Source organism: Seriola lalandi, unplaced genomic scaffold, assembly GCF_002814215.2.
Source record: "Seriola lalandi dorsalis isolate HSWRI2012SDOR001 ecotype SW California unplaced genomic scaffold, Sedor1 jcf7180002054678, whole genome shotgun sequence".
Lineage (NCBI taxonomy): Eukaryota > Metazoa > Chordata > Actinopteri > Carangiformes > Carangidae > Seriola > Seriola lalandi.
In genome coordinates, this window is record NW_019525231.1 from 1,469,251 (window position 1) to 1,479,439 (window position 10,189).

Here is a 10,189-nt window from a genome sequence, read left to right on the forward strand (position 1 = left end):
AAATCCACTGGGAAAATGAACAAGTGAAGGCTGTCCCACATAGTATCCCAGGCTCTGTCTGAGTTTATGTCTTGGTGAAGTCCGGAGATCAGTCACTCCGAACAGAAGTAGATCCATTCGTCCAGCTTGGCCTTGATCACTGCTTGTGTGTGTCCAGTCAAATGTGGAAAATAAAACATCTTAATGCGTAGTTTGTCTCTGCAGGTCATGTGACGTTGCTGGATCTGTGACACTGATTTGCTTTCCCAGAAATTGTTCAACTTTTTCCAACACCTTTAAACAGTGGAGGGGTGAAAGTGGGTCAGAGGTGAAAACAAGGAGCTAAGGAAGCTCAGCTAAAGACACCCAAAGCAAAAGAGAAATAAAGACAGTAATGATGCACTATATGAACACTGCCTTGGGCGCACTCCCTCATGCATCACTCTCCTTCGGGATTGGCTGATTGTAGGACGGGCTGCCCATGTTGAGTGAGTTGGGGAAAAATGAAGGTATGTATGGTATGACAGACATCAGAGGGCTGGCCAGCGGGCTGTCGTGTTGGGACGTCATTGGGATGATGACGTCGTCCTGGTCCCACACGTGAAATGCATTAGGGTGGGAGTGACAGAGGGCAGGTGGCATGTGCAGAGGGCTGGCTCCCTCCAACTCTCCATCTTTTTTAATGTCCTCATCGACCGGACCCAGTAGACAGTCTGTGGACGGGGAGAGAAGGAGAGAAGAAGTTATTCTCACCATACTTATAAAACTCCTGTATTGTTTTGTTTTGGCTTAATCACAGTAATTGTTATAGACAATTCAACTTACAGCAAGTCTGCTGAATTACTCCAATCATTTTACCCTTTTTTTGGTGTGTTTTATTGTTGTGCTACAACGGGCAAATTTTATTTAGCTTTGTTGTATAAAGAGCAGAATGTAAATCAGAACTACAATAACTGAAATTCAGTATTTACTGTATTAAAGGTGTAATGATGGTTAAAATTCATCTATAAATTCAAAACATTGTGGTGTCACATGTGTGTGACACAAATTCAACAAGGCAAAATCAAAGAGTGCCTGAGAATGTGTCTTACATTTCCATTTTCAGTGCATTTCAGAGCATTTATAGCAAAAGAAAATCACCAACCAACCACTTTGAGCTGCATGAACTCGATGTGGTGAAAAAATATCATATATCATCGTATAAGACCTAGATATTTAGCAAAATATGCAATTTTCTAATGGTGACTCAAACAAAGTATTAATCAATATTTGATTCAACTTGTGTATTGAGTTGAGAGAATCATGCAATACACCCCTGATAGTTACCTCTGCCAGGGAGGTTATATTTTCACCTGTTTCTGTTTCATTGTCAACAGGCTTACACAAAGTACTGAACTGATTTGCACCAAACTTGGTGGGGCATGAGCCAATAAATTTTGGGGCAGATCCGGATCATTTACTATGAATACAAATTTTTTTTTTCTCTCAAGTCACCACTCTTAAGTCTAGTGTATGTTGTTTGACATTTACGGAGGTGTGCTCTCTCTAAGTGTCCTTCTACTTATTTACTTCAGCCATAATTCAGTGATCACAGATGTCTCACACATTTGCTTTTCCTGTTCCAATGACAGACTCTAGCCGTAGAAATACTCCTCACATATGATAAATATTGGAATAAATCAATAACACAGATTTTTTGCTTGCTTGCATAAGAACTTGGAAGCTTCATGAGTACATTTATACTACAGTATATAGTCTGACTATATCATCCAGTACTGTATTGATGTGGACTGATGTAGCTCTAATAGACTTCAGTACCTGTAATATCCAGCATGAGGTCTTTGATGAGGTGACCCACGATAGCGTAAGCAACAGCGACCACAACCAGGGCGGCCATCAGGAGGTAGACAAGAGATTTAGGTAGCTGGATGAGGTCCCTGGGTGGAGGCTTGTACTCCTTGTACAGAGGCTCCACATTGTGAACCAAGAACTGGAATGACTGTCCGCCTTCGTCAGTGTAATTAAAGCTGTCCATATTTCCAGAGTAGCGGCCTCCAGTGAGTTTTAGTTATTCCATTATATTCAATGAGAAAATGTTTGGTTTAACCACTTGCTTGATGTCACACCCTTAAAAGAAAAGAAGCAGAGTCAAAATTAGATTAGGTTTAATGCTTAAAAATGAAATAAAATATTTATGTCTGATCATTTATCTGACTTTAATATAAGGTAATACACATATACTAATTTACCTTTCCAATTTACCTTTTTATTAACTTTTTAAGGTATGATGAGCTACTTTTCTGACACTTAACCAATATGAAAAAAAGGCCAGTGAATAAATTCACCCACCTGTCAAGACCAAGTTTTTGCAGCTTCCAGGAAAAACACATTTGCATCTCTGCAGTGCTGTTTCACTAATATCTTTCCACACCACTAGTATTCACTATCATCAGTACCATGTTGCTACTATCAGTTCATCCTGTACCTAACAGACATCAGGACATCTCAGATAGCCTGGGAGTCTCTTTGCTCTGTGCTGTGTCCTCTCTGCTGAAATAATCCAGACTGTGGGTGGTGACACAGAGAGACAGAGAGAGGAAGGGAGGGATTATACTTCCAATCGCAGCAGCGATCAATCAGTCCTTCATCCCTCCCCCAACCTATCCCACACAGATGACCTAATCCACAAGAGACAATCTGAGTGAGTGCTTTCTCCCCTATAATGCTCACACACATTATACCCACCCACACACATAAATACACAGAAAGAGAAGGAAAAATCACAATCTTTGCTAAGAAATTCTTAGTTGTTTTGAGGTCATCAGAAATAAATCCTCAATGTAATGACTTTCCTGACTGAAAAGACTGAAATTAAATCCTGCTCTACTTTCAGATTTGTCTCTGTACTCACTACTGTAATATAATTTTCTCAGTTAAAAGATGACACAGAGGTTTTTCATTTTATTACCATTTTATGGTATTTTGCACTTATGCTCTCTATATTTAAGAGAAAATATTGTGCTTTATCATAAACTACATTCATTTGACAACAAACTGAAACTTGAATCAAATATGTAAGAAGTTTAGAAATAATGATGAAATAGTACAGCAATATAAATTATACTTCAAATAAAATAAGACACCTAATGGGGCAATACGGTGCTGCACAATGGGTTTTTCTGAATTACAACACTTTTACTTACTTTTTGGTGTCATTATTTCTTCTACCACCAGGTTACTGCTCAGGTGAGAACATCTCTTCATTTTAACCACAGACTGTATTGAATTATATCATATACAGTTTTTGATTTTTAGCAACATAATCTTAAAACGCTAAAAAAAAATATAATGCAGTTCGTGGGACTTCGGCTTGTTTTATAAGTGAAACATAAAAAGAAAACCACGGGACTATCCATCAAGACACAGTATGTGTTTAGCTGGCAAGTTAGCTTAAGTACAGCTACACTTAACCATCTGTACTGTCCTAATAACAGCTTTATGTCTGTAGGTAACACAATACGCTATTTCAACGTACTGTAACTGTGCACGTTTTATATAAATATTTATATAACTATACATAACTATATATTTGTCCTGTGGTTTGCGAGTGTGAAGCTAAAGGAAATGGTACGTTTAGCAGGTTAGCTAAAGCTAAAGGTGGTGATGCTAGCTGTAAATGAAAAATGTGACGACCAGCTAATTTTGCCATATTATATTTACAAACTGTTAATTCTGTTCACTCAGATTATTTTCCCAGTAATTTTGTTCATGTGTTTCTAACAGGTGTGAATTTTTTTCTTTGTTTTTTAAAATCCAGTTCAGATTCAGACGTGCAGAGTCAACCAGACCAAGATGGATTTCTTCTTTGAGGACCTCACTTTACCGTCCACATCCCAGTCCACTCCCAAGAGCGGGCGTGAAGATACACAAATGGTAACATTTAATCATGTAAAGACCCAGGTGTACCAAATATGACATTATCAAAAGTGTGAAAGCAAGATATGAGCTTGTGGGAGCACAATACTGCTGAAAAAACAAGATCCATACATTGTGTGAGCACGTTATTATCATCTGAGAACAAGATGTGGCAGCATGACATGTACTGTTATGTTTTGTTTGAATAATAAGTAGATATGCCATGACTAATAAATGGAAAAAATTATCTTATATTAATTTGTTCAAACTTAATATTGCGTATCCATGAAATCATACTTGTACAGTAAATGTTTATGGTTTGGCCATTTCCTTGGCAATACAGACAGAAGACACAGAGCATGACTCATCAGTGGGGAAGTCCTCAAACATGAGCATGGCTGAGAGTCAAGAGGATCATACCAGGTACACAATCACCTACAGACCAATTCATGCACAGAAATAATAATTGATGTAGTTGTAGCTTCTGTTATGTTATGTGTGTTTTCCTGAGTAGTGCTGCTTGCTCACCTGCCCCAGGACAAACATCTCTGTCCTTCCATGTTCCATCAGCATCATTTTGTTGAAGCCAAATTCTGCTTTTATGTCAACATTGGTATGCTAACATCTGCTGTAGCTCAAGCATAGATTACATCAGCAGAAGAGTGCAGGAACTGCTATAAAAAGATTAACGGCAGCCGCACCAGTGACCAGAAAATCATGGACAGCTTTCAGGAAAAGTTAACGGAGAAGGTACAAGACCTATTTAATGTATTTGTTTCTACTCAATATAGTGTTTTTGCCTGGTCCACTGCGATGTACATACTTACCAAACACTCCTCTCATGACAGCCTGAGTGTACTTCATGTGTTCGGTATATATCCTGAACTATCTCTTACCACAAACTGTTATGATCTGGTCAATTTTCAAATTATCTTCCTCCCCCAGGTGTCAGAGACGTGCCGGCAGATGAAGGAGCACATGTTCACAGTCTATGAGGAGAACGGTAATGAGATGCAGGTTAAGCTGCAGGAGCTGACTGAGGTGCTGGAGAGCTGCACCAAGCTCAACAATGAGCTCCTGGAGGCCAGCCAGGCTCTGACTAGTCTCAGAGAGGGTCTGACCATTAGCCAGACATCAGAATCCCTGTAAACTAGTGGTTGTTCTGAATAGGTTCATGTGTTCTTGTGTTTATTATTATAATGAGCGTTCAGAATAGTTCACTTTGTCTGCCAAAATGCTGCCATGGGTAACATTACTCATTCTGGTTTCCTCTTTCCTCTTCATTCTTCCTTTTTCCAAGAATACTCAGTTGTCTGTGTCTCTGTAGTTCAGGTTACAGCTCACAATTGCAGTCAAAGAATACAAAAAAAATAAGCTGAATCCATGTTTTATTTATGTTCAGTTTCAGTATCTGTTGAGTCAATAAATGAAACTACAAATAACAAAGAATAAACCAAATTATTTGGCTCTGTGGTGTTAATATTTTATATATTTAGGTATCATCATGCCCTATTGTGTCTATGGTATTTCAGATTGATACTGATACACTACTCTTTAGTAACCAACATTACATCATAGAGTTTTTAAGAACAGGTGATAATTTAATGTGATTACAGGTAGTAAGGGGTTTGCACATACAGCATCTTAGCTACACTTGTCTACATCTTCCCGCTTATTCCAGACCATTCATTTACAAACTATTCAATTATCACAAAATAAACCAAATCATAATGCCACAACTTTTACATGCATTATGCCGTACAAATGCCTGAAGTAGACATCAGGCATTTTAACTGTACAAATATCTCATATCTCAGTTGGACCCAAAGCTTTGTACAGTTGGCTTTACATGTACGTTGTTTGAAAATACACTGTAAATGTGATGAGGTATTTGTGACGCCGGTATCCCACCAGGCAAAGCTTGTAATGTGAGGTGGTTTAATTGCACTTCAAGTTTCAACCAATATCATTTTGTCCAGTCAGATGGTGTTTCTCAGAAGGTACATGAACAGTACTGTTCCACATCAAGTCCATTTCAAGGAAACTGGAAAAGCTTTACTTTCCAACCGTGAAAGACTGCAGTCCAGTGATGGCTCTGCCCAGGATCAAGGCGTGAATGTCATGAGTTCCTATATAAAAAAATAAAATAAAATATAATGAAAAAGTTACTTTAACATGTAGAGATAGTTGAGTTATCAGTAAAAAAAGAAATCACAGTATTACAATGAAACTTTTTTCCTGAATTTACTCAGTCCTCCTATATGAGTCCTCATATATGAGAATACACATTCTAAAAAGTGTTTTGACTTAAAGAAAACTGTTTATTAATATTTACTTAAACAATGTGCTTTACTTTAATTTGACTAAAACTGGACAGACTTGTGATAAACTGTGCCTCTCTACCCAACTAGTCTCAACCTGTACACTCTCTGCACTGCTGACCTCTGGTGGTGGACAAACATAACAGCAGTCTCAAACCTTCTGAAAATGTTTATCATGTAAGTAGATGTAGCCATTTGTGTGTGCCCACCTTCGTATGTGTTGACAGCCTCCAGGTTCATGACGTGACGGATAATGTGGTACTCATCTGAGATGCCATTTCCTCCCAACATGTCTCTGGCTTGTCTGGCAATATCCAAAGCCTTGCCACAGCTATTCCTCTTCAGCAAGGAGATCATCTCTGGTGCTGCTCTATTAGGACGAGAACAATCACATTAGAGGACAATGTTTTTTAGGAGAAGAGAGGACCAGAGCCAAACTTGAAAGAACAGAGGGAAAGAGAAGACTCACTTCTTCTCATCAATAAGTCTTCCCAGGGCCAGACATGACTGCAGACCAAGAGTTATCTCTGTCAGCATGTCAGCCATCTTCTTCTGCATCAGCTGGTTCCTTGCCAGTGGCACCCCAAACTGGATTCTGATTGGAGGATAGAAAGACATGTAAACTAATCCCTCTCTGAGGGAAGCTGAGGCTGGCATTACATGGGCAGACAGTATGGATATATGCAGTATGATAATGCTAACGTTAACACATTTTTTACTGAATTCATATTTTGTTATGTCTGTCAGATCCTCTAACCTTGACCTTCGTGCACACTAGAGTAGACCGAATGTCATGTACCTGTCCAGAGTGTACTGTCGGGCAGCGTGGAAGCAGAATTCAGCAGCTCCCAGAGCTCCCCAGGCGATGCCATACCGGGCGTTGTTGAGACAGCCAAAGGGACCCTGGTTACAAAGGCCAACAACAAAACACAGTTACATTAATGTTGTTATATTAAAGTATTTGTTGGAGTTTAAGTTGCTATGACAGAGCAGCCACTTACAGCCAGACCAGACACGTTGGGCAGCAGGTTCTCCTGGGGAACTTCCACTTCATCCATCAGGATCATGCCAGTGGCAGACGCCCTCAGTGAGAACTTGCCCTCAATCTTGGGGGTGGAAAAACCCTTCATTCCACGCTCTAAGATGAAACCCCTCACCCTGTCATCCTCACACTTTGCCCAGACCACTGCAATGTCTGCCACGGGGGAATTTGTGATCCTAGCGAAGGAAGGAGAGTGAGGAACAAAGGAAAAAAGTCAGTTGATAAGGTTGCATGATTGCACATTTTAGTATTTTAACAAGAACCTGATGCTTGGTACAGACCAAGCCTCATGTAAAGCTTCAAGTTTTTACTAACTTGATAAAAAACTGGCCTGGCTCTAAGCTAACCCAAAAGAGAGGAGCGGTCTTTGTTTATTTACTGCATCTATTTAGATTATTAGTCTCCAAATACCTGACCACTATTACATTTCAAACTAAAGTATGGTCTAAAACTTAAGTTGAAAAAGGGACAGTCTACACTTCTCTTCATCGTCTATATATTTATGCTGAATTTCCCCAAGGGGATGCATAAAGTAAGTAAGTTAGTAAGTGAGTGAGCGAGTGAGTGAGTACTCAATATCATTATCTATTAATCTATCTATCTATCTATCTATCTATCTATCTATCTATCTATCTATCTATCTATCTATCTATCTGAAAGGCTAATGCTTCTCGTATGTCTGTCCACCTACCAAGTCTTGGATCCACTGATGGAGAAGGTACCGCTGGACGGGTTGTACTTTGCCTTGGTCTCCATACTGCTGGGATCACTGCCATGGTTGGGCTCTGTCAGGCCAAAGCAGCCCAGGATTTCTCCACGAGCTGCAAGAAAGAAAAAAAAAACAAAACACACACACACACACCAGATAGATTTCAGTAAAAGTATCTTGTGCTTCTGCTTTGCTGTTTGAGATGTCATGCCCATTTGTATAACACGTTTCTTACCAAGCCTTGGCAGGTACTTCTCCTTCTGAGCCTCTGTGCCGTAAGCATTGATTGGGTGCATGACCAGTGAAGACTGGACACTCATGACTGACCGATACCCACTATCCACTCTCTCGACCTCTCTGGCAATCAGACCGTATGCCACATAACTAGTGCCAGCACAGCCGTACCCTGCAGGGTAGACAGAAGGGAATTTAATTCCAAATAATCCTACTACCCAGTGAGTAGTCTTAACATGACAAAAAAATCATGTGGCACTTTGACAAAGCAGATAGAAAAAAAACATGAAGATGAAGATCAAGCATTACTGTAAGCATTGTTCCTTTTTAGGATGGGACTATAACTTGAATAAATGATCATGTAGCTCTGTTTTTTGTTTACCTTTAATAGTTGGGCCGAGGACGCCCAACTCTCCCATCTCTGAGACAATCTCACGGTGGAAATCTGTATCATGGTGCATGTTGGGAAACAGACACTGACCGTCAAATATTGAGCAGAAACTCGATACCTTTGATAGGCAAGAAATGAAACTGTGCTATGATGAGATCTTCTCCACAATCTAGATGATATGAGATTTAATAAACACCTCATATCAGCCCTATATGCTCTGAATCATGGACATGTGTTTAGCTCACGTTCATGTCTGTTGGCCATGAGGATACGGGGCATGAGTTTCTCCTGGCAGTAGTCGCGGAAGGAGTCCCGGATCATGGTCTCCTCCTCTGTCAGCTGACCGTCCAAGTTCAGAGCGTCCCGCCAGTTGAATGACACCTTGGCTGAGGGTCAAGTCATGAACACACACATACACACTGTGGTTATGTCACAGTCAGATATGGTAACAGGTGTGAAAGAATCTGAGCAGACCAGGTTGAGCTCATTAAAACGTCTCTTACCTGCCTTTGCCGGTTTTTTGACATCTTCAACATCTAAAAGGGAAAAATATTAAAGTGTTGAGTCCTGTGTATTATTCATTCCCTTACACTAATTTAAACAACTTAACTCAGTTTTCATCTCCTGTGTGTTATTTTTTCTTTTTGGACACAAATGAAGACAGTCATAGCCACATTAGGAGACTTATTTATCTCATCAAAGACCGTACCCCCCAAACCTGATCCTACCATTCCTTCTATATATTTACAGAAGGACTGAAGAATGTCAAATGTACCTTTGTGAGCTGCAGCAGTTGTGCCCTGGGCTCTGGACGCAGTGACAGCAGCACATTTCTGGCTGTTGGAGAGCAGACGGGTGACAGCACCTCTGAGAGCCATATGTTTACTGGACATGGAGGAAAAGAAGAGGACATATATTCATTAAAGTTGTTATACTTGTAATAAAACAGAGTATATGCACTTTTTACAGTTGATGTCACATTGTTATGTAACATTGATGCAGGTTGAGTAGCCATACCAGTGAAAATCAAGTAAATATAAAGCACAATACAGAATTATTGATAACAAATTTATAGAACTTTTCAGGAAGCTAATAAACACATTATTTTTTGTATTGGACTATAAGTCATTATAATTATTATTATTATTATTGTTATTATATTATCATCACTCCATGCAATACAAACAGAAAGGGTTTGGGTATTGTTATGGCACTGGGTTAGAAAATCTTTTCTCAGCAACCAAACAGCAGCCTGTTAATGATGTACACATTTCAGAACAAACTCACAAACTGTCCTACGAGCAGTTTTTAAAGCAGTTACACCAGCATTAACCTGCACGTGCAGCAATGTTTTTAACATTTAGTGGCTTTTCTTTAGGAAACCTCGTCCTAAACGCACAATACCTTTTTTTATATCCTCTCGGTGAGTTTATCTGATGGTCCGGTGACTTTTCAGCTGTGATATGAGCTGTAAAAAAGTTGCTTAAGTAACAATTCTCGCGGTGAAACGTCACAGGGATACGTAACGTCAAACGTGGGAGCTCCTCTCCACCATGACAGGTGAGGCACAAGACGCTGCACGACTCGAAGTTGTGCAA

At 39.7% G+C, this 10,189-nt stretch overlaps 3 protein-coding genes across 3 annotated transcripts; 1 reads left to right on the forward strand and 2 right to left on the reverse strand.

Moving 5' to 3' along the window:
- Positions 1-207: 207 nt before the first annotated feature.
- On the reverse strand, positions 208-2,516 carry LOC147818207 (uncharacterized). The gene is made up of 3 exons (XM_087178190.1): positions 2,329-2,516; positions 1,798-2,106; positions 208-692 (listed from the first exon to the last, which is right to left on the reverse strand). Exons 2-3 carry the CDS (start codon positions 2,012-2,014, stop codon positions 412-414), a joined length of 498 nt encoding a protein of 165 aa, XP_087034316.1. The 5' UTR covers positions 2,015-2,106; positions 2,329-2,516; the 3' UTR covers positions 208-411.
- A 1,283-nt stretch (positions 2,517-3,799) lies between these two features.
- Positions 3,800-5,352, forward strand: syce2 (synaptonemal complex central element protein 2). Its single transcript, XM_087178194.1, is given in 5 exon segments — positions 3,800-3,912; positions 4,238-4,317; positions 4,529-4,571; positions 4,573-4,644; positions 4,840-5,352. Coding segments are annotated over 5 exon segments (480 nt in total). The 5' UTR covers positions 3,800-3,831; the 3' UTR covers positions 5,044-5,352.
- Positions 5,266-10,099, reverse strand: gcdha (glutaryl-CoA dehydrogenase a). The gene is made up of 12 exons (XM_023422194.2): positions 9,996-10,099; positions 9,367-9,476; positions 9,095-9,127; positions 8,837-8,977; positions 8,583-8,645; positions 8,202-8,372; positions 7,949-8,078; positions 7,217-7,433; positions 7,015-7,118; positions 6,685-6,810; positions 6,425-6,585; positions 5,266-6,023 (listed from the first exon to the last, which is right to left on the reverse strand). Exons 2-12 carry the CDS (start codon positions 9,467-9,469, stop codon positions 5,950-5,952), a joined length of 1,323 nt encoding a protein of 440 aa, XP_023277962.1. The 5' UTR covers positions 9,470-9,476; positions 9,996-10,099; the 3' UTR covers positions 5,266-5,949.
- Between the last annotated feature and the right edge of the window lie 90 nt (positions 10,100-10,189).

Coding starts and splice junctions, on each gene's coding strand:
- LOC147818207 (XM_087178190.1), bottom strand. CDS start 2,014: ATGGACAGCTTTAATTACACTGACGAAGGCGGACAGTCATTCCAGTTC. Junction 693..1,797: donor CCTCATGCTGGATATTACAG/GTACTGAAGTCT, acceptor CCCCGTCCACAG/ACTGTCTACTGGGTCCGGTC.
- gcdha (XM_023422194.2), bottom strand. CDS start 9,469: ATGGCTCTCAGAGGTGCTGTCACCCGTCTGCTCTCCAACAGCCAGAAA. Junction 8,373..8,582: donor CCTCGGCCCAACTATTAAAG/GTAAACAAAAAA, acceptor TCTACCCTGCAG/GGTACGGCTGTGCTGGCACT. Junction 6,024..6,424: donor GGCTGTCAACACATACGAAG/GTGGGCACACAC, acceptor TTTTTTATATAG/GAACTCATGACATTCACGCC.